Source organism: Oncorhynchus mykiss, chromosome 8 (genome assembly GCF_057628025.1).
Source record: "Oncorhynchus mykiss isolate SJ-2025 chromosome 8, ASM5762802v1, whole genome shotgun sequence".
Classification (NCBI taxonomy): Eukaryota; Metazoa; Chordata; class Actinopteri; order Salmoniformes; family Salmonidae; genus Oncorhynchus; species Oncorhynchus mykiss.
The window spans coordinates 38,792,443-38,818,808 of NC_143029.1; the positions used below are offsets into that span (position 1 = coordinate 38,792,443).

Sequence of the window (26,366 nt, forward strand, 5' to 3'; positions counted from 1 at the left end):
CAAGTCATTTCTCGCTCTCGCGCTCTCATTTCCACAAACATTACACAATTAGATTAAATTAACACAACAATCTGTTAGAGTAAGCAACTAAATATTCACAGAACAGCTGCAAAAAAAGGCTAAATAGAGTACCACAGTATGAGTCATAATACCCATAAAACATAGTGGGCAAACAGGGAAACAGTTCCAATAGTTTTTCCACCATACATTTGTCCCATATGGGATTTTAGAATCATTTAAAAGAAGGTCTCTGTTCCGAGTAGGGTTACTCTGGTTTTGATAACCTTGTAAATCCCTCTAGGACAAGGTAACTTATCAATATATTTGCCTGTATTAACCTCCCAAAAATGCCATGCAAATTAGCTGCTAATGTGCCTATCATGAAGAACTACCAATGCCATGATGATCCGAACGTTACTGCCAAACTGAGGCAAAGGCAAGAATCTCTGGATTAACTATCTAATGTTGGCTAAAAGTAGTAATGAATAAATTGGCTACATTTCTTTAAAATTGACAATTCTGTGAACTGTCTTTATTTTAAGTGTTTCTAAAATCCCCAATGAGAAAAATTAATGGTGGAAAAACGATTGGAACCATTTCCCTGTTTGGCCGCTAGGTTTTACGGGTGTTATGACACCTCCACTGTAGGGCTATTACATTCCATTACTTCTGTTTTTGAACCATATAAAATGGTCCATAAAACATTATTTGCTGTCCATCAACTGAAATGCTGTAAGAGTTCTGTACAATGTAAATTACGAATGCAGTAATACATCACCTTAAATATCCAATTTTGTCAATTGTTTCAAAACATTAATGGAAGTATATATGGAGATAGTTTAGTGCTGAAAATAAGGGGATAAATACATGGAAAAAATTGGACAGACACTTCAGCACAAAATTCCTTTCGGATTTTTAAGGGGTACTATCTGTTGTTCCATTTAGTGAATCTGTTATTCAATGCATTTCTGTTGGCTAATAGCAGTAACGCTAAATTCAATGTTTCATCCAATAATTCTTTATCTATTTTTTGATACTTTAAGGGGTTCTAAAATTCAAAATCAAATAGCTAAATGATCCTTGGTATGGCCATCTTAAAACAATTCCATTTGTTAGCTTAGCTTACAGGGAAATTTGGTCAAGGCACACAAAGCTCATGTTCACAGGGTATAATGCATTGATCAACATTGACTAGCTGCTCTCTATCAAGATCTATGCTGCTAAAGCCACAGAAAACACTTCACTCGAAAGTTTCTAAATGTTGTGAAAGGCAACATCTGGTGAGACGGAGCACATTTCAGTCCGCCGTGAGCCAGTACAAAATGCGAACGTTTCTAAACATTCAATGGATCTCTGCTAAATCATTTTAACTATCTATTAAATGATTCACATAATTTATAAACAAATATTACAAATAACAAATTCATGTATATATTTTTTTTTATCTACTCTCACCTCCACAAATGTCAAAATATTTCTCTACATATACTATATCGCATGGAAGGACTTTTACATCTTCCATATCTACAAATACCTATTTCTATATCTCATCATGGAATGGGGCTCCGGTCAGAGCGTGGAGTGCCATACTCGAGTACCCCAGGACCGGGGCTTCTGAGCTGGGTATCTTGGTTGCCTTGCTTGGGTCCTATGCTGGAGCCTTTGGTAGAGAGGGGCTCCCCCTTGGCCTGTCCCCAGGCTTGGGCCACCTTGCCTGGGGAGTGGATCCTGTGAGCGTCCAGCATCTCCAGGAGCAGGTCGTACAGAGGCACTTTGTTCTTACACTTCATGCTGTACAGGTGCTGCATGCCTTTGTTGCTTCAGAGAGGAGAGAAGAGGAGGAGTGAGAGGGGATATTTATAACCACAGAATAAATATAATATATGTGTATAACCAAATAAATGATGATCATACTGTATATAACTGACAGATAATGTGAACATTCCCTTCGCCTAGGTCTAAAGTGAGCCTCGACTTTCAGAATCTGAATTTACATCATCAGAAGCATGTGTCCCCTCGTGTAGTTTGAACTCCTCATATAATGTGTCTGATTTGTGAGAAAAACATCAGTCTCCTAACCACCCCCCCTCCCCTCTCCTTAGTGCTCCTCCACTAGATAGAGTGCCCTCACCTCATATGTCTGATGTGTGAGAGCAGGAGCAGGAGCTGGGCCTGCCGTCTGGACTGCTGCTGCACCGAGGCTCCTGATTGGCTGATGTGGTGGATGAGGGCATCAGTGATGTTATCCAACATGCTTTGCACCTCCGGGCTGTTGTGGAGGGACTCCACAGAGTAACAACAGAAGGAGAAGGCACCTAGAGGGAATGAGGAGAGAGACAGAGGAGAGGTTATTGTACCTACAAGGGTTTTAAGTAAAGAAAAAAGAGACAAAGACAGGGAAAAGGGAAGAGCCTGATGTTCTCAATGCAGCAACTGCTAACTCAGCAATTAATAAGATCAGAAACCTGCAACACCCATTGCTAAGGTATTTCTGTCTCTTACATATTAGTCAGTCTCAAAACAAACACAGAAGTTTCTCTCAGTCAACACACATAGAACAGCTGGCCCAGTTGTCATGGTAACAGTTATAGGGTACATTGAGAAATAACGAATTCTGTTCACAGCAAATGCTCTTGAGTGGCATAAAAACAGAGTTCATCCTTTTACTAAAGGGCAACAGAATGCATTAGTTCTACACCATGTTCAGAAAGTGGCAGATTCAGACTTAGGAAACTCCGCCATTCTTACGCACTTATGAACTCAGACATTTGAGCAGGCTTTGCAGGTGTGGTTCCCTTGCACAGGATGAATTAATGTAATTCACCTACTGAAAACCCTTCCACTTGCTGGCCCACAGATTTTATAGTGGAGTTTTCATTCAATAGCGTTTTCAGTACATTTATCTAAAGCCAACCATTTACATTTGGTGTACCGTTAGAATTTTCTTTACAGACTCATTAGAGTATATGGACAAAAACAGTTCAGAATATTAGAGATCAATGAAATAAAGCCATGTAGGCCTAAATACAGACATTAGTCTCCTTTTCAGCACCAATTGGTAGATTTAAAAAATATTCTGATCTTGTATATAATTTAGGGTTAGGAAAGTACTTATAAATAATGAAGGGGGAAAAAATGGTGTTTGCAGTCTTTAAGCACAAAATATTGGTGAACTAAAAATACAGTGGCTTGATTCATCCTGAAAGTTGCCATAGTCAATTGTTCAATCCATTAAATATTGGAAGATGACAAAAGTTTACAATTGAACAGTAGTCCCACAAATCTACCCTAATAATCCTCACTAATCATAGAACTGATAACATTCCAGTTGTCGTGAACTGTGCGCCAGGCTCCAGGTTTAAACTGCTACCTATGGCCTGTGTTCCATAATGATAAAAATAGGCTACGTGTCCCAAATTATAATATGTTACCTTAATATGATGTAAGGGGTGCGTACTGGCGGCAGGGAAGTCAGGCGCAGGAGAGCAAAAACTGGGTTTACAACGGAGCAGTTTAATACATAAAACCACCGGCATCCAGAACAAACAATCAATGGGTACAAAACCCGTCGCGCACGCAAGGACATGGGGGGGAACAGAGGGTTAAATACACAACATATATTGAGGGAATTGAAACCAGGTGTGTGGGAAGACAAAACAAATGGAAAATGAAAAGTGGATCGATGATGGCTAGAAGATCAGCGACGCCGACCACAGACCGAACAAGGAGAGAAACCGACTTCCACTATTTCCAGCGATCCTCAGGACAAACACACAAATGTGACAGAGGAAAGAAAGGTAAACTATGTAATGGAATGATGAAAAATGTAAGGAAACTAACACTAAAGTGACAGTTATGTAGGCCTATGTGGGTATACTGCCCTACCAAGCAAAAAGGCAGTAACTGCTCATTTGGTAAAAAATTAGTTGGTCATTTTTTGCTACATGAAATACATGCTTAATCATGTGGACAAGTATCCTGCCTCTATTGTATTGTGTTTTGGAGAAAATGGGGGTCATGTTAGCAGTAACTGTATAAAGTTACTGTGATTTTTGTCAGTTCCACACTATGAGCAGTTACTGCCTTTTTGCTTGGTGGGGCAGTAGAACTGAAGGTGGCTAATATTTAACAAGATACAAATTGTAAAAATAGAGTGAAATCATATATCAACTCAGTAGGTTTGGCGCTATACTGTCATTTGCGCATGGCTACAGGAGCCTATAGGTTGAGTCTCCAAATGTCATCCTTGTAAGGCCAGCATTTCATTAACTTCACTGTAAAAAAATACTGTCTTCCCATTTGTCTACAGTGATCGTACGGTAAAATAGATCTAAAAACAATTGTCGTTTATACAATCCCCTTATCCAAACGGCTTACTCATTTACCTAGTTCTTCTTAATTTGTAAAATACAGTGCATGGAGGATGGTGTTATTTCTATCTGAGAAAGGAAATTAGATGTTGTTCCACTTGGAACCGACAGGTTGCTCGACCTTATTCATTGTTTCGTCACCAGTAAAGATGGTGGAATTATGAGGGAATTAAGTCAAGGTCAGAATACGGAGTATCTGTAGACACCACCACATCTTCATTTCTTTGATCTCCACCCCAAATGAATAGCGAGCGGGTGAAGGTCAGAATACGCAAAGAGAGAAATGTGCATAAATAGGGAATTTCGTTCCATTTACGTGCGCTTAACTCGGGTCGGAATCTGCCTCAAACAGAAAAAACATTTGTGATTGGACAAAAAAAATCCTAATGGAGATGTTTTTCTATCATACACACTTAATGTTCAATCACAGCCAAGGCTAACCCAGAATTGAACTCAGGTCACACTCACAACAACAAAACATACTAAGCAAAGTATCTTTAATAGCTTAGAATAACACACTCACCAGAGTTAAGCAAGATGATGGCTTTGAGACACACAAACTCCTCAGGCTTTAGTTTGAGCATGCGGAAGCGAGACACAGTGGCCAGGAGCATGTCAAAGATCTCCGCCATGCCCTCCACACAGTCCCCTTCACTCCTGGAGGTCAAAGATCCCCCCCATATGGAAAAGATACAGAATAATTGAACAAGATTCTTGTATGTTCCACCTAGAACTTGCAAGTAATACATATGGCAGCAAATACACATACAAGATTCATATTAGATTCTTGTAATATCTGACTTATAAGGATGGGTAACATTTAGACATAAAATACATGTTCCAGTTGTATAATAACATACAAAAGACATGTAAGTTAAGCCTTCTAAGGTCTCACATACATGAGATACACAAATTTCAAAGCAATTGCATAGCACTGTCTGAAGTGAGTCACACGCAACGTTACACTTATTGAAGAAAGAAGCCAAGTCTGCCACGAGGAGGAGCAGGAGGAAAGGGTGAAAGCAGAAAGAGGAAGAAGGGGAGGAGGAGGAGAGGGGGATGCGAAGGAGGAGGGAGAAGGATAGGAACAACTTCGAAAGAAGCTGTGAATCTCTTTCATTATTAAGTGGAGATCCCTCAACAATCATTCACACGATAGCACCATGGTAATAGTAAGTGACAAATATCAAAGCTAAACAGGGCTGGGGGCTTGGTTAAAACCCTGGATGGGAGACCAAAGGCACAGTTGTAGATAAATCCACATGCCATAACAATGGAAATTCATTCCTGAAAATGTATATACAAATATAGTAATTGTCATGTTTTTTTTGTTATACGTTGACCTATAAATTACAAAACCTATAAGAAAAGCATGTATTTTGTAGAGGTTACATTGTCAGAACATACACTTTTCTTATACACTGAACAAAATATCAATGCAACATGTAAAGTGTTGGTCCTGTGTTTCATGAGCTGGAATAAAAGTTCCCAGATTATGCTCCATATGCACAAAAAGCTTATTTTTCTCAAATGATGTGCACAAATTTGTTTACATCCCTGCTAGTGAGCATTTATCCTTTGCCAAGATAATCCATCCACCTGACAGGTGTGGCATATTAAGATGCTGATTAAACATTATGATCAATACACAGGTGCACCTTGTGCTAGAGATAATAAAAGGCCACTCTAAAATGTGCAGTTTTGTCACAACACAATGCCACAGATGTCTGAAGTTTTGAGGGACAGTGCAATTGGCATTCTGACCGCAGGATTGTCCAACAGAACTGTTGCCAGAGAATTGAGCCGCCATAAGCCTCCTCCAACGTTGTTTTAGAGAACTTGGCAGACCATGTGTATGGCTTTGTGTTGGCAAGCGTTTTGCTGATGTGGTGGCGGTGTGGTTATGGTATGGGCAGGCATAAACTACAGACAACGAACACAATTGCATTTTACCGATGGCAATTTGAATTGCACCGAGTATATGCACAGAGTAAAGCAAACATTAGGATCACCTTCCTAATATTGCGTTGCCCCCTCCCCACTCAGAACAAACTCAATTCATCGGGGCATGGACTCTACAAGGTGTCGAAAGAGTTCCAATGCTTCCCACAGTTGTGTCAAGTTGGCTGGATGTCCTTTTGGTGGTGGACAATTCTTGAAACACAAGGGAAACTTAAGTTTCACACAAACCAGTGTGCCTAGCTCCATACCCTGTTTAAAGGTACTTAAATGTTTTGTCTTGCCCATTCACGCTCTGAATGGCGCACATACATAATCCATGTCTCAATTGTCTCGAGGCTTAAGAATCATTCTTTTAGCCTCATGAGTGGTTGTGTCCACTGTCGTCTGGGTTATGGGAGGGCCCAGCGTCTTCTGGGTTAAGGGAGGGTTTGGCTGGCTGGGATGTCCTTGTCCCATCGCACCCTAGCAACTCCTGTGGGGGACCGGGTGCATGCACGCAGACTTCGGTCGCCAGCTGTACAGTGTTTCCTCTTGGTGCGGCTGGCTTCCAGGTTGAGCAAGTATCGTGTCAAGAAGCAGTGCGGCTTGGCAGGGTCGTGTTTCGGGGGACGCATGGCTCTCGACCTTCACCTCTCCCGTGTCCGTACGGGAGTTGCAGCGATGGGACAAGACTATAACTACCAATTGGATATCATGAAAAGGGGTAAAACTAATGAAAAATTCCTTCTTTAACTGGTCTCCTCCCTTTCATCTACACTGTTTGAAGTGGATGTACCAAGTGAAATCAATAAGGGATCATAGCTTTCACCTGATCAGTCTTATGGAAAGAGCAGGTGTTCCTAATGTTTTGTATACTCAGTGTAAGTTAACACATATACAAATACATTACTGACATACAAGGTAAAACATAAAACATCTTATCAGATAGGCTCCTAATTAGATTACCTATCAGATTTTTGTACAAATAATCTTCATTTTTAATTCTTATTTTCCATATGAGTCGGGATGAGACATAAGTAAAGTACAGTGAAACTCTGAGTGACTGCAGCACTGGACCAGAGATGGTGGTCAGGGTAAGAACAATAATCATACAGTATTTCTGAAGAGCAGCCATCTAGAATAAGTTTGATAGTTGCCCCCTAACTCAACTAGCCTTCCCACCTCTCCTGCACCATTTTACTCATCATGTCAAAGTGGCTAGCTATGGACTTGGTGTCAGAAGTAATGCTCTATAATAAAACTCAGATCAAATGAGAACATCATAGACATTAATAACGAGAGAGTAACAGCCCTTCTTCCTCTCTCCTTATTTCATGTCACCCTCTCCCTCTTTCCCTTTAGGAAGGGTCTGCAGCTCTGTGAAACTTGTTTACTTTGAACATGGTGGGGGTAAATGAAGGGAACAGGCTGTGCGTGAAAAATACGCCCTCTTGGCCTCCTCTCCCTCTCTTTCCATCTCTCGGTCTTTCCCCACTTTCTCTCATGCCGTCTTGCATGATGTGTCCATCTTACCCAAGAGTCACCATTTTGATGACATTTCACTCCCCTCTGCCAACGTTAAAGTGTAATGATGGGGACTTGTGCAGGTGAAACAGTGTGTTTCTTTCTCCATGGGACTATCATAATTAGGCTCATTGTGACATGGCCTTCAGTAGACGTACACAGACAAGATGCGAAATGGACATCTACAATTTAGATTGGTTTCTTATACAATATATTTTATGTGTGTGTGTACCCACCTGTCAAGTATGAGGTCCTTGGCGAAGATTAGTTTCCCAGGGCTGGGGATGGACCTCCAAATGAGTCCGATCATCAGCACCTCCAGCCAGGAACTCTCAAGCAACTGCACCTGGCCATGGAGAGACAGCTCCTGGAAACCTACCAGTCCAGGAGACACAGTCACACTGGGGTCAAACCATATATAAACCCACTATCAACCATACATTAACCACTAGTCCATTCAACCACTTTAAGATGGTCACATTACTCATTTAATAGTCAAATTGTCATTCAAAGGATAGAAGCTCCCCCACACACTGCAAATGCAAAGTCATGAAAGTGATGATTTCCTTTAATCTGTGGTTGACTGGACGAAGCCTCTAGTTGAATCAGATCAATATGTATATTAACATGTGATGGTTGTATTTTTCCAGGATAATGTTTTTTCTCTGATCTGAATTCTTAGGTAAAGATAAATGCTATGCATTACACTTATTACAACCTTGCCACATAACAGCCATTGTGAATTGTCCTATCTGCAATCCCTTTGCTGGCCTGGCATGGGTCCTTATCAGCACAACTCAGCTGTCCAAATTCATATCCAATTACATCCCATTCCCTTCCATTTTTCCTCTCTGTACATGGCTAAAGACTCCTAAAACGGGTGTGCTTTTGGGTTCTTAGTGACGCACACTGGGACATCATAACATCAGTTTTTACTTAGACAGTGTCACGGGGAGGTTATGTGTGTGTGTGGCTCCATTGTGTAGCAGTGGTTATGCCCAAACGACCCATTGAGATGGTGACTGTAATCATCGACCTAATGCCTGTAATGTCCCAGTGTGAGTGTGCAACCTCAGCAGCCAGTCACTGCCACTACCAAGGCCTGCCAATACAGGAGGAAAGTGGTTGCGTAAGCAGTCATATGAAGGCTGAAGTCTAGGATTGTGTGGGGGTCTACTCTGTGTGTGTGTATTTTCTGTGTGTGTCTGTGTGTGTGAGAAAGAAAGAGAGAGAGATAATGAGTACTATAGAAGCCATGTCACAACATCATATACAGTACCTTTGGAAAGTATTCAAACACCTTGACTTTTTCTACTTTGTTGCGTTACAGCCTTATTCTAAAATATATTAAATCATTTTTTCCCCTTATCAATCTACACAAAACACCCCATAATGACAAAGAAATGTTGCTAATTTATCAAAACAAATATCACATTTCATAAGTATTCAGACCCTTTAATCAGTACTTTGTTGAAGCCCCGTTGGCAAGGATTACAGCATCTGGTCTTCTTGGGTATGACGCTACAAGCTTGGCACACCAGGATTTAGGGAGTTTCTCCCATTCTTCTCTGCAGATCGTGTCAAGCTCTGTCAGGTTGGATGGGGAGTGTTGCTCCCAGATCTCTTCAGAGATGTTTGATCAGGTTCAAGTCCGGGCTCTGGCTGGGCCACACAAGGACATTCAGAGACTTGTCCCGAAGCCACTCCTGCGTTGTCTTGGCGGTGTGCTTAGAGTTGTTGTCCTGTTGGAAGGTGAACCTTCCAAGTCCTGAGTGCTCTGGAGCAGGTTTTCATCAAGAATCTGTCTGTACTTTGCTATGTTAATCTTTGCTTTGATCCTGACTAGTCTCCCAGTCCCTGCCACTGAAAAACTTCCCCACAACATGATGCTACCACCACCATGCTTCACCATTGGAAGGGTGCCAGGTTTTCTCCATATGTGTCGCTTGGTATTCAGGCCAAAGAGTTCAATCTTGGTTTCATCAGACCAGATAATATTGTTTCTCATGGCATGAGAGTCTTTAGGTGCCTTTTGGCAAACTCCAAGGGGGCTGTCATGTGCCTTTTACTAAGGAGTGGCTTCCGTCTGGCTCTCTACAGTAAAGGCCTTATTGGTGGAGTGCTGCAGAGATGGTTGTCCTTCTAGAAGGTTCTATTGGAATAGTCTTGGTGGTTCCAATCTTCTTCCATTTAAGAATGATGGAGGCCACTGTGTTCTTGTAGACTTTGGTACCCTTCCCCAGATCTTTTTGGTACCCTTCCCCAGATCTGTGCCTCGACACAATTCTGTCTCGGAGCTCTACGGACAATTCCTTCGACCTCATGGCTTGGTTTTTGCTCTGACATGCACGGTCAACTGTGGGACCTTAAATAGACAGGTGTGTGCCTTTCCAAATCATGTCCAATCAATTGAATTGACCACAGGTGGACTCCAATGAAGCTGTAGAAACATCTAAAGGATGATCAATGGAAACAGGATGCACCTGAACTCAATTTCGAGTCTCATATCAAAGGGTCTGAATACTTATGTAAATAACGTATTTCTTTTTATTTACATTTGCAAAATTATCTAAAAACCTGTTTTTGTTTTGTCATTATGGGCTACTGTGTGTAGATTGCTGGTCCCTTAATCCATTTCAGAATAAATCTGTAACGTAAACAATGTGGAAAAAGTCAAGGGGTCTGAATACTTTCCGAAGGCACTGTATCATTTCTGTGCCGTGTTAGGTTCTTGCCTGGTATTTTCTTAGCCCAGGCGATCATGTGTACCAGCTCCTTGTCAGCCATGCTGGTGAGCAGGGTCATCATGGTGATCTCTGTGTAGGGACGGCCCAACTGCAGACTAGAACACAGGGCTGGAGGCTCCGCACCCTGCAGCAGGAACAGCACCTGGGAGAGGAGAGCAGAAAGTCTGGCACCGTGCATTTAATTCCAATTTTACCCATGGTTATGATTGCTAGCGAGGAAGATAATAATCCTGGTACTTTGTTTGTTACTTTGTGTTTCCACTTACATATTAATTTTGTATTAACTGAATTGTTTAGGACTGTTGCTAAATGAAAGTGGCTACATTGGAGATGTGTGAAATGGAGGAAGCCAGTGAAAATGTTCAGACCTGTTCAGGAGGCATGGTGATCTTGAGACGCCCTTCTCCTCCTCCTCCACCACCGAAGCTGCTGTTCTTGCTACTATCCTGAGGGGACGCTTTGCTGTGCTCCAGGACACTGTTGTCACCAGCAGTGCCACCATGCCGCTTATCCCTCCGGAAAACCCGCCCACCGCGGTCCTTTCGCAAGCCTGGAGTTTAAAGTAGAGTTAGTAACGAACACACACACACGCATACACACACACACACACACAAGCATACACACACCTATCTTGCTATTTACACTCATACTCCCACGTATAAATGCATATCTTTTCCTTGCTGTAGAATTTCACTGTGTGCATGTGTATGGATGGGTGTGTGTGTATTCATGAAGTATGAAAACAAAACTGTGGGTGTGTAGGCTACTAATCAATCCTTTACATCCATCAGAGAAAAGTGGTTCAAGGCCATGTGTCACGCCCTGACCTTAGAGGTTGGTTTGGTCAGGGTGTGATTTGGGTGGGCATTCTATGTCCAGCCTTCTATGTTTTGTATTTCTTTGTTTTGGCCGGGTATGGTTCTCAATCAGGGACAGCTGTCTATCGTTGTCTCTGATTGGGAACCATACTTAGGTAGCCTTTTCCCACCTGTGTTTTGTGGGTAGTTGTTTCCTGTTTAGTGTTCTGCACCTGACAGGACGGTTTCATTTCTCACTCTTATTTTGTTCTAGTGTTAATAAAAATCAGGAACACTTACCATGCTGCGCTTTGGTCCGATCCTTCTTCACGCAACGATGACCGTTACACCATGATAAAATATGTCTCTATTTTATCTGCACACACAATGCTTAGCCACACACCGCCTGTCGTTTCAGCATCAAGCAGTCTTAACTAATACTACCCTTTTCACACTACTGAGGCAAGCCAAACCAAACCGTAAGTTGTGTGTGTGTGTGTGCGGGCAAACATGTGAGCACCATTGTGTTCCCTTGCTCACCTCCTTTCATCATGCCCACTTCGTAACACTTTCTGAGGCGGCATGCCTGGCAGCTCTTCCTACGGTTCCTGTCGATGGTACACTGGTTGGTCGCAGGGCACATGTAGTCATTGTGACCTGGAAGAAAACTTTATTGTGATCCAATCACGGGGACTGGCACACAGTTTGAGGTTATTTGACAGAGAGGAACACTCTATACTGCTTTTTCATATTTCTCTGGCATAGACTGAATTCAACTGTAGTATCTACATTGTTTTATTACCATGAGACTACTGTGTTCTGATTGTGTGTCTTTTGTTGTGTGATGTCCACCCCCTCGGAACGTCATGAAATGTAATTTAAGATTCCTCTGCCGTACAAGGTACAATTAACTCTGCTACCTAGGATAGCCTATTAAACTTTGAAAGCACATTAGAATATGGTTTTACAACATGTTCTATTTCAGTAATAATGAAAACTGTCTATGGCATAATACCTTCTCTACAAGACACTTGCAAAAAAAGCTACAGACTCTCATTCAGATATGAAAGGAACATTATATTTTCCCTTAATTCAGGTCGTTCTGTTCTCTTTGATTAGTTCCTTCTCTATACCCAAAGTACCTTTAGCAATATCACTAAAGTGGTCCTGGTAAATGACAGTTAAACTTCGATGGTCTTCTCTCTGTAAGAGGTTTGAAGCTGGCTGGGAACCAGGAACAATTAACAGCCAATGTCAAGGTTGATTTCTCAATAATATTCATGTGCCCACAGTGGGTGCCAGCAATGTTCCCTCTCATTTTTTCCCAGCGCTGAGCAAAAGTCAGGTCTGCTGAGTGCAAACTTGACCGTTGTGAAAACTTACAGCATGCGTTTACTGTTAACACTTAGGCTGTACCCCCTACAGTTTTAACAGTGGCCATGTAGGCTACTGTGGCTATTTGATCATAATGTAGGCCTACCAGAGTGGACTACCATCAAAAACAATGAAGAAAATGCATTCCATTAAATTTTAACAGGGATATAGCTGTTCTATCAGCCTACAGTAGCAGCCAATGTGTGGTGTTCAATGTAGGCCTACATTTCATGAGACTTTTGAAAAAAACATGCAGGGCTTGACATTAACCTGTTTTTCCACTTGTCCTTGAGACAAGTGACTTAAAATCTATTGTTGTTTGATGCAAGAAAGCACTTTACAAAAGAAAATGCATTATTATTCTCATACCATTATTACAGAGAATCAGACAAATGATGCTACCCTCTGCCTGTTTAGCTTATTAAAAGCTCTTTACCTGACTTGCTTTTTAAAGATGTCTAGAAATGTACACATTTTGTGCTCTTGTAGGAAGCAATCCGTCCCCTATTACTGACTACAAATTATCTATAACTGGGCTAATAAATCACTAACTAGCAAAGGACATGAACAAAATGTGCAAACGTGGCTACAAGCAGCTCTCGCCTTGATCTCAAAACAAGCACATCTAGTCACGACCGCTTATGCTGTAAACACAATCCAGTTCAACGTAAATGGCACAGATCCATATATGGTAATGGTACATTTGCATATAGGACTACTGCAACTCTGATCGTTTATACCACACCGGTCTGTGTAGAGTACGGGCTGAGTAGTGCATGTCAATGCAATAGAATCCTACTCCGATGTGTTCTGCTTACAACAAAATCTGTTGCATAGTTCATTTAGTTTCCACACGTTGCATTGAAAGTGGCTAATATTGCTTTGATCTGAACACGTGCCACAGTAAAGGGAAACATTTATTATGTTAACAGGAAACTCAAAACAGTGCTCACCAACCTTTTGAGTCAAGATCACCGAGTCAAAATGCAAGCAGCGATCTAACGGTCAGATTTTTTTTAACATTACTTAAAAAACATAAGCCTATGCAACATTAACCAATTAAAAACAGTACTGTAGCAATGAAGTTTGTGCAGTAAGCTATAGGCCCAATACATCATCAACGCATATTAGCTTTGCTACCCTCTGCCTGGGTAGCATGCTTCTACACCTGCATTGCTTGCTGTTTGGGGTTTTAGGCTGGGTTTCTGTACAGCACTTTGAGATATCAGCTGATGTACGAAGGGCTATATAAAACAAATTTGATTTGATTTGATTTTGCTTGATTTGCCCACGGATTGTTTTTCTTGCAGAATTCTTGGAATGGTATCAAATACATGGTTTTCATTCAATTAACTCCGTTCCAGCCATTATTTCTAGCCGTCCTCACCTCAGCCTGCACTGGAACTCACTCATAAAAACAGCAGCTCTTCGCTGTATTCGTTAATAGTCTCTCTGTCATCATGGTTTATTTTTATTTTTTTATCTCACAGTATCAGTGTTGCTGTAGCTTTCTTTTGTCTGCTTATATTACTGCAGACATGGTCATCTGAGCTATCTAGTTGGCAAGCGGTAGCCCTATAGTACACTTGATTTTCTCTCTGGGACCACCAGGAAGGCAGGGTTTGTACCTTCAAACACATTAAATGGTTCAAAAATGGCAACAGTTTGCCTACCCGGCACACAGGGCAGCTGAATCGGGTACACCTACTGGCAACAGCCTGAAACCATTTTTTCTTTTTAATTTTTTTAATCGTTTTTTTTTACAGAAATGTTTGGCGATCGACTAGGAATGCCTTGGAGATCAACGTGACCACTGCTCTAGAAATCTGAGTGAAGTTCAATAACGTGCTTCTCTCTGTGGGCTGATATTTCTGCATGGCAGTACTGGGAGAGCTTCGTGGGGCTACTGCTCGCACGCAGCTTAGAGGGAACATTGGGTGCCAGTCAGATGAGTTACTTTTAATAGAGTATAGTGCTGAATGGGGAATTACGTGGTATTTTTGTGGCACCCTTATTGTGAAGAGGGCTTAGATATGAATTTAAATAGTTTGGTCGTGAGTGCATCTTCTGATTCAGTGAATAGAAGGAGTTAAATGTTTTGAAGTGAAGTGGGATATAATAGTAGGGATGAGAGGCTTACCTTGGATGCTCCTTTTGAAGAAGGCTTTACAGCCCTCGCAGGACCAAACTCCGTAGTGATACCCAGAGGCATAGTCACTGCAGACCACACAGTACCTAGTCTCCTTGGCCATCTCTAACACACCAACCCCTGGCCCTGAACCTGAGCCTGACCCTGACTCCACCGCAGTGTCGGAGGCGCTGCTGAGCTCCTCCTGGGACACTGACTGCTGATTGGCTACCACACTTGACCTGCAACACAGGGTTGGTCAGGATGGTCAGATGATTGGCTTTTCTCGGACGAATCAACCTGGAGTTGTTCTTTGAATTTCTTTTCAAGATGACATCACAAAAAAACTTTGGCAAACTCATTCATTCAAAATTTTTGGGCTACAAAAATGTGCTGGTTCTCTTTGAAAACATACTCCTCTAATGACCTCTGCCTCAATTTCAATTTAAGTGCTTTCAAAACTTGAAATGACCAACATCAGTTTCTCCGATAGAAATCTCACAACAGTCAAACAAAGATATTTTCTCATTCAATAAAGAGAGCTGTAAGAGGTGACTACATTTAATTTGAGTAATTTAGCAGGCGCTGTTATCCAGAGTGACTTACAGTTAGAGCATTCATCTTAAGATACCGTAGCTAGGTGAGACAACTACATCACAATCGTGTTAATGTACATTTTTCCACACTTAAGCAGTTCAGCAAAGTTAGTGCTAGTAGGAAAACAGAAGTACATGTTTAATTCATACAATGGGGGTGCTGATAAGGGATGTCTTATTTAAGATACTCTTTGAAGAGGTAGGGTTTCGGACCTACAGTCCTAGATTCAGGGGGAAGCTCATTCCACCTTTGGGGTGCCAGGACAGAGAAGACGTTCGACGGGCCTAAGAGGGCACTGACCCCCTGTAGAGGTGGGACGGCCCGGAGACCAAAGGTGGAAGAACAGAGTGCTCAGGGTTGGGGTGTAGGGTTTGCACATAGCCTGAAGGTAGGGAGTGGCAGTTCCCCTTGCTGCTCCGTAGGCAAGCACCATGGTCTTGTCGTGGATGCAAGCTTTGACTGGAAACCAGTGGAGTTGAACACTAAGTGGGCTGCAGCGTTTGATGGCACAAGCGGGGAGCTCAGCCAACAGAGATGCAGTAGACCAGACGGGAGATTACAAGTACCGCTTCCAGTGTGAAGAAAGTTAGTACTCTATGGACGTTGTAGAGCATGAACTTCCATAAGCGAGTTACTGCTTTGATATTTTCAAAGAATAACAGGGTGTTGTCCAGGGTCACTAAAGTTTTTTTTGCACTCTGGGAAGTCGACATCGTAGAGTTGTCAACTGTGATAGAGGTCTTGGAGCGGGCAGGCTTTCCCCGGGAGGAATAGCAGCTGCGTCTTGTTGAGGTCGACAACACCATTGAGCCCCTCAATCCCTCAAGCCAATTATAGCTAACAGCAGCAACTTGGACTCATCTATTATCCCCCCAGGAACTAGCTCTGTCTCCACCTCATTCAGGAAATGAACTGTATGTGTGCATTTTGTTGTTCTTACATATTGTTCTTTTCTCAAGGTCTCTAGCAAAGTCGCTAATCTGAGGAATTAGAGCTCTGTAACTAAGGCTTTTCAACAGCCTAAATATTTCCCTTCTGATAATGAATGTTTAACTTTAAAATGAAACTCACCTAGTAACGTCACATATAATGAGCATAATACCCCACATTGAGGACAAAACATTATTGGAAAGGCGTTATGAAACTAAGTCCTGAATACATGTTTAGTTTTAAAGTATTTATTTTGTCTGACTGTCATTGTTTGTCAGACTACTTAGAGGATGCTAGAGAAACAAAAGTACACTGAGCCAAATAACAAAATGTGATCACAGGAAGACAAATACATATTGTTAATGTGGAGTAACGACGGTCAATTGAAGCGTACAATTAGAGAAAGACTAAACCTAAACTCTATGTCAATCAATGTAGACTATCCCTCCATTTCTCTCCAAGCAATCATATGGGGCAAAATATGACATGTCTATTGAAATGCTCTGTGACAAATGACATAATCAGAGGTCTGGTGAAGAAGAAAAAAAACAGGGAAACAGCAGCTGTTGAACAACACTACATAGTCAGCACACTGTCCAAACAACACTGCTAAAACTAACATCACAAGAGTTAACACTAACTCTAACGAACATTCAGATCAAATGGAGTGGAATAGGGTCACTGATCTCACTCTCTTACACATTACTTACAAGAGCTTGTAAGTACGTCCAACGCATCACTGTGATCTCTACAGCGCTGTTGGATGGTCGTCATTGACCTGGCGTAGGCTTAAACATGGGTATGCACTGGTTTATAAGGCCATATTGGGTAAAATGCAATTTTATCTCGTTTTTTTTTTAGTCAGGTCGGTAAATAAATATCAATTACGGTCCCATTCTCATTTGCTTCTAACAGTACCAAAAATTAGAACTGGTCATAATCAAAATAGTTTCAGTTACTTAGCTCCGTGGTCCTGGAATTCTCTCCTGAACATTTTAAAATTTGATGATCTAGTTTCGTTGGTGGAGTTTAAACACTTGATCGATGTATATAATCATAGAAGAGTCTTTAGGCCAGCTGTTTTTAGTCAAACTTGTTTTTAACGTTAAATGTTTGTTGTATTGTATGTGTGTTTATAATTTTGTTTAATGTTGTGTTAGTGTATGTAAGTTGTTCTGTCTGAAACATAGTTTCCCCTGCTGCTATTGGACCAGGTCTCTCTTGGAAAAGAGATGTTCTCAATGAGAAAAACCTGTATAAATAAAGCTATTTTATACATAAAATGTGATTTGATCACCTAGGTACAGTACAGCTATCCGAGCCGCACACATTCAGACAGATAATTAACTCTTGCCCCCCCATAAGGGTCAAAGACAGTTATATCGCTCACCTGTTTACGGGTGTGGAGGAGATCTCCAGGTAGATAGACTGGCTGGGGAGGCTGGTGTGGCGGAGGAAGGGGCTGAGCTGGGGAGTGGAGGGCACAAACAGAAGGGACTGCAGGCGGCCGTCCGAGGGGGGTCCATGGGCATCCAGGGACGCGGTTGAGGAACTGTAGAAGGGGACGAGGCCAGGGGCATGGGCAGTGTAGTCATCCACTCCCTCCAGGTAGTCAATGGAGGCTGCCCCTCCACCCCCACGGGTCTCCTCAGGGTACATGTCACTGTAGGGAGTGAGCGGTGGCTGCGGCGAGAGTTTCTGGGGTGAGATGGCTAGGCTCTCCAGGGTTGCTTAGGATCTGAGAGGAGCTCCGCAAGGTTTGAAGGTCTGCGCCTGTGTCTGTCTGACCAGCATCACACTCACAGAACAGCAGCACTTATAACCAGTATGATTTAGACTGGCTCACTAAGGGGTGGGAGGGGAGAGGTGCTCTGTTTTGCCTCTTTTTTCCTCTTCTCTCTCTGTCTCTTGCCCTGTTCTTCAATGTGTGCCAAACAACTTATTACAGGCTGTTACGCTGAAGAGGTTTGGGAGTGGGGTTCACTGTGTTATCTCTCTTTCTTGCCCAGCTTCCGGCTAGACACACCCGACCCCCAAAAATTCCTACCTCGTTCCTTCCATCGAGAGGCAGAGCTTTTTGCTCTATTCCCTTAACTAAGAGGGATAGAGGAAAGGAGAAAAAAATAATGACAGAGGGAGAGAGTATAAGAAGGAAAGAAACAGGCAGTCATTCCAAGAACTCCCCTATCCTTTCTTAAATTTTTCTAAAATGCCAGCTTCTTTTCCCTGAAAAGCTTTTAGCAGACAGCTTTCACCCTGGTGTGATTTCCTCTTTGAATGCTCAAGTCAGTTAGTTTTTACACTATATAGACAAAAGTATGTGGACACCTGCTCGTCGAACATCTCATTCCAAAATCATGGTCATTAATATGGAGTTGGCCCCCCCTTTGCTGTTATAACAGCCTCCACTCTTCTTGGGAAGGCTTTCCACTAGATGTTGGAACATTGCTACATGGACTTTCATTCAGCCAGAAGAGTATTAGTGAGGTCAGACACTGATGTTGAGCGATTAGGCCTGGCTCGCCATCAGCCTTCCAATTCACCCCAAAGTTGTTTGATGGGGTTGAGACCAGGGCTCTGTGCATGCCAGTCAAGTTCTTCCACACTGATCTCGACAAACCATTTTTGTATAGACCATGCTTTGTGCATGGGGGCATTGTGTTGCTGAAACAGGAAAGGGCCTTCCCCTAACTGTTGCCACAAAGTTGGACGCACAGAATTGTCTGCTCTTTCTTGCGTTAAGATGTCCCTTCACTGGAACTAAGGAGCCTGAACCATGAAAAAACAGCCCCGGACCATTATTCTTTCTCCACCAAACTTTACAGTTGTCACTATGCAGTTGGGCAGGTGGTGCTCTCCTGGCATCTGCCAAACCCAGATTTGTCCATCGGGCTGCCAGATGGTGAAGCATGATTCATCACTCCAGAGATTGTGTTTCCACTGCTCCAGAGTCCAATGCAGGATAGCTTTACACCACTCCAGCCGACACTTGGCATTGCACATGGTGATCTTAGGCTTGTGTGCGGCTGCTCGGCCATGGAAACTCATTTCATTCAGCTCCCGATGAACAGTTCTTGTGCTGATGTTGCTTCCAGAGGCAGTTTGGAACTCAATAGTGCGTGTTGCAACCAAGGACAAGCGATTTTTACACGTTACGCGCTTCAGCACTCGGCGGTCCCGTTCTGTGAGATTGTGTGGTCTACTTCGCGGCTGAGCCGTTGTTGCTCCGAGATGCTTCTACTTCACAATAACATCCCTTACAGTTGACCGGGGCAGCCCTGGTGGGCTGACCTGTTTGAAAGGTGGCATCCTATGACTGTGCCACGTAGAAAGTCACTGAACCCATTCTACTGCCAATGTTTGTCTATGGAGATTGCATGTCCATGTGCTCAATTGTATACACCTGTAGCAACAGGTGTGGCTGAAATAGCCAAATCCACTAATTTGACAGGGGTGTCCACATACTTTTGTATATGTAGGTACTGCAGTCGCACAGAATACCACTCCTTTCTGACACTGACTTCAAGTCAAATCATTATTGAATGTGCCTATCACGGGACTGACTTACTTGCAAACCTGAGAAATATACTCAAGGCAAAATGACACAAAACTAATCCACAAGTAGGAAGCTATAAAATAGGAACAAATTACAAAGATACCATATATATATATATATATATATATATATATATATATATATATATATATACACACACATATACATACCTACCTTATACATACTTACCTTCATGTCATTATGGATCAATTTTCAGCTCTTCCTTTGGGTCTAATCATGAGCATTGTTGTGTAGGGACTGTTCCTTCCCTTCCTCATCTCACTTTCTCCTGTTTTTCTGAGATCTGGCGTTGTTCCACAATGAGAACAAGATAAGTAGGTACAAATAAAACAAGGGAAACAAAGTAAAGATGCAGCCAGTACGATATTGATGGTGTCTCTCTAGAGCAGGTCACCATAACACAGCAAACAGAATGGGAGGTCAACACTCTCTCCTGATGCCAACATTATGCAACTCAGTGGGGAAACGATAAGTAGATAGACAAATCAGGCAACGAATGTTCCATCTTTTTATAGTTTTTTGTATTTATTTTTTTTACAGATAAACATACAGCAGCATTGCAGATTACACCAAACTACACTAAAACAAGCCCTACTGTGCTCAAGAAAATGATATATATTTCAAGTATATTTTTTGCTATTATAGGGCCTTTCCACAGGGATACCTTAAAACTGATTGCTACTGAGCAAATATAAACGATCAACCAGTCAAAGCAACAAACAGAGGGGTTTTACGCACATGCTGCATCACAGGGATAACCCTGCACGTTGAAATTAAACCAATGCTTAAAAAGTTATTGTTTTTCAATGACTCCTCCATTCCCTTAGGCAGGTTTCAGGGCATACAAGGAAAACGGCTGACCTTCAACCTACAGTGGCTTCAAAAAAGTATTTTGATGACTTACAACCTGGAATTAAATTTGATTTTTTGGGGGGTTTGTATAATTTGATTTACACAACATGCCTACCATTTTGAAGATACAAAATATCTTCTATTGTAAAACGAACAAGAAATAAAACTGAACAGTTGAGCATGCATAACTATTCCCCCCTCCCCCCCAAATTCAATACTTTGTAGAGCCACCTTTTGCAGCAATTACAGCTGCAAGTCTCTTGGGGTATGTCTCTATAAGCTAGTCACTGGGATTTAAGCCCATTCTTCAAGGTAAAACCGCTCCAGCTCAAACAAGTTGGATGGGTTCTGCTGGTGTACAGCAATCTTTAAGTCACACCACAAATTCTCAATTGGATTGAGGTCTGGGCTTTGACTAAGCCATTCCAATACATTTAAATGTTCACCCTTAAACCACTCGAGTGTTGCTTTAGCAGTATGATTAGGGTCATTATTTTGCTGGAAGGTGAACCTCCGTCCCAGTCTCAAATCTCTGGAAGACTGAAACAGGTTTCCCCTCAAGCATTTCCCTGTACTTAGTGCCATCCATCATTCCTTCAATTCTGACCAGTTTTGGCAAGAGCCGATGTAAAACATCCCCACAGCATGATGCTGCCACCACCATGCTTCACTGTGGGGATGTTAATCTCGGGGTGATGAGAGGTGTTGGTTTCCGCCAGACATAGCTTTTTCCTTGATGGCCAAAAAGCCATCAAGGAAAGTCTCATCTGACCAGAGTACCTTCTTCCATATATGTTTAGGGAGTCTCCCACATGTCTTTTTGTGAACACCAATCGTGTTAGCTTATTTTTTTCTTTAAGCAATGGCTTTTTTCTGGCCACTCTTCTGTAAAGCCCAGCTCTGTGGAGTGTACGGCTTAAAGTGGTCCTATGGACAGATACTCCAATCTCCACTGTGGCGCTCTGCAGCTTCTTCAGGGTTATCTTTGGTCTCTTTGTTGCTTCTCTGATTAATGCCCTCCTAGCCTGGTCCGTGAGTTTTGGTGGGTGGCCTTCTCTTGGCAGGTTTGTTGTGGTGACATATTCTTTCCATTTTTTAATAACGGATTTAATGGTGCTCCATGGGATGTTCAAAGTTCCTAATATTTTTTTAGAACTGAACCCTGACCTGTTTGGAGAGCTCCTTGGTCTCCATGGTGCCGCTTGCTTAGTGGTACCCCTTGCTTAGTGGAGTTGCAGACTTTGTGGCCTTTCAGAACAGAATTACATTTTGTGCCAGGATGTAAAACGTCTGTTTTGTAGATTTGTGAACATATCAAAATACTTAAACTTACATGCAGAATACCTGCTGTTAACTTTTAAATGATTGGAATGAATTATCCAAAGAGAGTATAAAGATTTTACACCTGCGAGGGTAAAAAAAAAACACGCCCTGTTAAGAACTCTTTTTATTTTTTAAAATATGTTTTTATATATATTGACTTTCAATGTTTCAATTATCCAAAGAGAGTATAAAGATTTTACACCTGCGAGGGTAAAAAAAAAACACGCCCTGTTAAGAACTCTTTTTATTTTTTAAAATATGTTTTTATATATATTGACTTTCAATATATATAAAATATATCATCCATTTTGCATTGCTTTAGTAAACTCTCACTCCAATTGCTACATTGAAAGTCAATATATATAAAAACATATTTAAAAAAAGAAAATGACAAATACAGTACTAAATACAGTACATTGAAAGTCAATATATATAAAAACATATTTTAAAAAATAAAAAGAGTTCTTAACAGGGCGTGTTTTTTTATATATATATATATATGTATATATACACATACACACAATGAGATCATGTGACACTTAAATAAAGTCCACCTGTGTGTTATCTAACTATTTAATTGGTTGCACCAGGTAATTGGTTGCACCAGATCTTATTTAGCGGCTTCACAGCAAAGAGGGTGAATATACACTGCTCAAAAAAATAAAGGGAACACTTAAACAACACAATGTAACTCCAAGTCAATCACACTTCTGTGAAATAAAACTGTCCACTTAGGAAGCAACACTGATTGACAATACATTTCACATGCTGTTGTGAAAATGGAATAGACAACAGGTGGAAATTATAGGCAATTAGCAAGACACCCCCAATAAAGGAGTGGTTTTGCAGGTGGTGACCACAGACCACTTCTCAGTTCCTATGCTTCCTGGCTGATGTTTTGGTCACTTTTGAATGCTGGCGGTGCTTTCACTCTAGTGGTAGCATGAGACGGAGTCTACAACCCACACAAGTGGCTCAGGTAGTGCAGCTCATCCAGGATGCCACATCAATGCGAGCTGTGGCAAGAAGGTTTGCTGTGTCTGTCAGCGTAGTATCCAGAGCATGGAGGCGCTACCAGGAGACAGGCCAGTACATCAGGAGACGTGGAGGAGGCCGTAGGAGGGCAACAATCTAGCAGCAAGACCTCTACCTCCGCCTTTGTGCAAGGAGGAGCAGGAGGAGCACTGCCAGAGCCCTGCAAAATGACCTCCAGCAGGCCACAAATGTGCATGTGTCTGCTCAAACGGTCAGAAACAGACTCCATGAGGGTGGTATGAGGGCCCGACGTCTACAGGTGGGGGTTGTGCTTACAGCCCAACACCGTGCAGGACGTTTGGCATTTGCCAGAGAACACCAAGATTGGCAAATTCGCCACTGGCGCCCTGTGCTCTTCACAGATGAAAGCCGGTTCACACTGAGCACATGTGACAGACGTGACAGAGTCTGGAGATGCCGTGGAAAACCTTCTGCTGCCTGCAACATCCTCCAGCATGACCGGTTTGGCGGTGGGTCAGTCATGGTGTGGGGTGGAATTTCTTTGGGGGGGCCACACAGCCCTCCATATTTTCCACCATCATTTGCAAATAAATTCATAAAAAATCCTACAATGTGATCTTCTGGATTTTTTTCTAATTTTGTCTGTCATAGTTGAAGTGTACATATGAGGAAAATTACAGGCCTCTCATCTTTTTGAATGGGAGAACTTGCACAATTGGTGGCTGACTAAATACTTTTTTTGCCCCACTGTAGGTTCAGCAAATCCCCTTATTGTTTGGGATACCTTCAGAGATTATTCAATACAATATCAAAATAAAAAAAGCAGTTTATGGCTAAAGAGACAAGACTAGACAGGTAGATAGCAATAAAAATGATACTACAGAGAAGTTATTTTTGTTTTTCCTCGAACTTGAGGAACTTATTCAAGAACGGGCTAATGTAATCTATTACAAAAATAAAGCAAACTGGATGGAATATGGAAAGAAATTCACAAAATTCTTCCTGAATCTCCAACACAGGAACACTAACAAAAATATTTTGCAGAAACTCGTTACTGAAGACGGAGTCATCTATGATTCTCTGAATTATATTTTAAAAGAGTAAGCTAAATATTTTAAGCAGATGTTCTCTTTTCCGACTCATCCTGTCCCACTGAATGAAGATTACGTTAAGGAATTCTTTCCAAATAATATACTTTTCAATTTTTAACAAAATGAAAGAAATATCAGTGCGACGGTCAAATTATAGGGGAAGAAATTTGAGGCAATTAAATCCTTTCAGTCAGGAAAAACCCCAGGGCTTGATGGCATACCGGTAGAGGTATATTTAGGGGTGGCAGCATAGCCTAGTGGTTAGAGCGTTGGACTAGTAACCGAAAGGTTGCAAGATTGAATCCCTGAGCTGACAATGTACAAAATATGTTGTCGTGCTCCTGAACAAGGCAGTTAACCCAAAATCAAGCCTTTTTTGATATACTAAAAGCTCCATTGCTAGATTGTTTTAACTACTCCTATAGAAATGGTAGTCTGGAAGGTCTTATTTCACTATTATTAAAACAAGACCCAGATGGCATGTATAAAGAAAGACCTTGTCTAAAAAACTGCAGGCCCCTTACACTTCAATGTGTGATGCAAAAACACTAGCTAAATGCATAGCACTCAGAATTAAAAAAGGTTTTACCAGATGTTGTTCATCAGACAGGTTTCTTTTTTTTACATGGATGATACATTGGATATAATATACAACAACTTCTAGAAAACTTGAAACATTTAAGCCAGGCCTGGTATTTATATCAGATTTTGAAAAGGCATTTGATAAATTAAGACGGGATTTTATTTATAAATGCCTGGATTTTTTCAACTTCAGTGATTATTTTATAAAATGGGTAAAAGTCATGAATAGCAACCCCAGAGTTTTGAATTGTCAAGAGGTGTTAAACAAGGATGTCCACAGTCACCATATCTATGCATTATGGCCATCGAAATGCTAGCTTTTAAAATCAGATCCAACAACATTAATGGATTAGAAATCCAAGGCTTAAAAACAAAGGTGTCCATGTGTGCTGATGACTCAAGTTTTATATTTAGTCCGCAAGCTAGATCCCTGCAATGTCTCATTGAAGCTCTAGATAACTTTTCTGGACTAAAACCTAATTGTTATAAGTGTACAATATTACTGTATGTACTGGATATTTAAAAAAATATACAACTTTTACATTACCCTGCAGTTTACCTATAAAATGGGCTGACGGTGAAGTAGACATACTTGGTATTCATATCAGAAAATATATAAATGAGCTTTCCACAATGAATTTCAATAGAAACTTGTATCAGGTATGAAGGTAAGACCCAAATGCAGACAACATCGAATTAACAATGGTTTCATAATCCAACAGGGGCAGGCAATAGACAGGTAATGGCAGGCAGGGGTCAGTAAACCAGAGGTGATGCAACAGTACCGGATGGCAGGCAGGCTCAGGGTAGGCAGAGGTCCATAATCCAGAGGTGGGGCAAAGGTACAGGTCGGCAGGCAGAGTGATCAGGCTGGCAGGCTCAAAGGGTCAAAACCAGGAGGGCGAGAAAGCGAGAGACTGGGAAAAGCAGGAGCTGAGACACAAGCGCTGGTTGACTTGACATACAAGACGAACTGACAACAGACAGAACAAAGGTATAAATACACAGGGGATAATGGGGGAGATGGGCGACACCTCAAGGGGGCTGGAGACAGGTGCAGATTCAGTCTTCCCAGCCTGGTGCAGGTCTACAATTTTGTTTCTGGTGTCCTTTGACAGCTCTTTGGTCTTGGCCATAGTGGAGTTTGGAGTGTGACTGTTTGAGGTTGTGGACAGGTGTCTTTTATACTGATAACAAGTTCAAACAGGTGCCATTAATACAGGTAACGAGTGGAGGACAGAGGAGCCTCTTAAAGAAGAAGTTACAGGTCTGTGAGAGCCAGAAATCTTGCTTGTTTGTAGGTGACCAAATACTTATTTTCCACCATAATTTGCCAATAAATCCATTAAAAATCCTACAATGTGATTTTCTGGATTTTTTTTCTCATTTTTTCTGTCATAGTTGAAGTGTACCTATAGAGAAAATTACAGGCCTCTTCTTTTTAAGTGAGAGAACTTGCACAATTGGTGGCTGACTAAATACTTTTTTGCCCCACTGTATACCCGCTGGAGCGAGTGCTTCAGATGGGTGCTGCTGC

General features: G+C 41.7%; 1 protein-coding gene across 2 annotated transcripts in view; it reads right to left on the reverse strand.

The window, feature by feature from the left end:
- Nucleotides 1-1,444: 1,444 nt before the first annotated feature.
- The window catches only part of LOC100136309 (estrogen receptor alpha 2), a 32,581-nt gene continuing 7,659 nt past the window's right edge, over nt 1,445-26,366 (reverse strand). The window contains exons 2-11 of one of the 2 annotated variants that reach the window (XM_090242382.1): nt 20,154-20,268; nt 17,799-18,502; nt 14,894-15,123; nt 11,920-12,036; nt 10,951-11,132; nt 10,571-10,724; nt 8,072-8,210; nt 4,894-5,027; nt 2,132-2,315; nt 1,450-1,818 (exon numbers count right to left, since the gene is read on the reverse strand). In XM_090242382.1, coding sequence (XP_090098508.1) covers nt 1,551-1,818; nt 2,132-2,315; nt 4,894-5,027; nt 8,072-8,210; nt 10,571-10,724; nt 10,951-11,132; nt 11,920-12,036; nt 14,894-15,123; nt 17,799-18,067 — 1,677 coding nt within the window. In that variant the 5' untranslated portion in view covers nt 18,068-18,502; nt 20,154-20,268 and the 3' untranslated portion in view covers nt 1,450-1,550. 2 annotated transcript variants of the gene reach the window in all.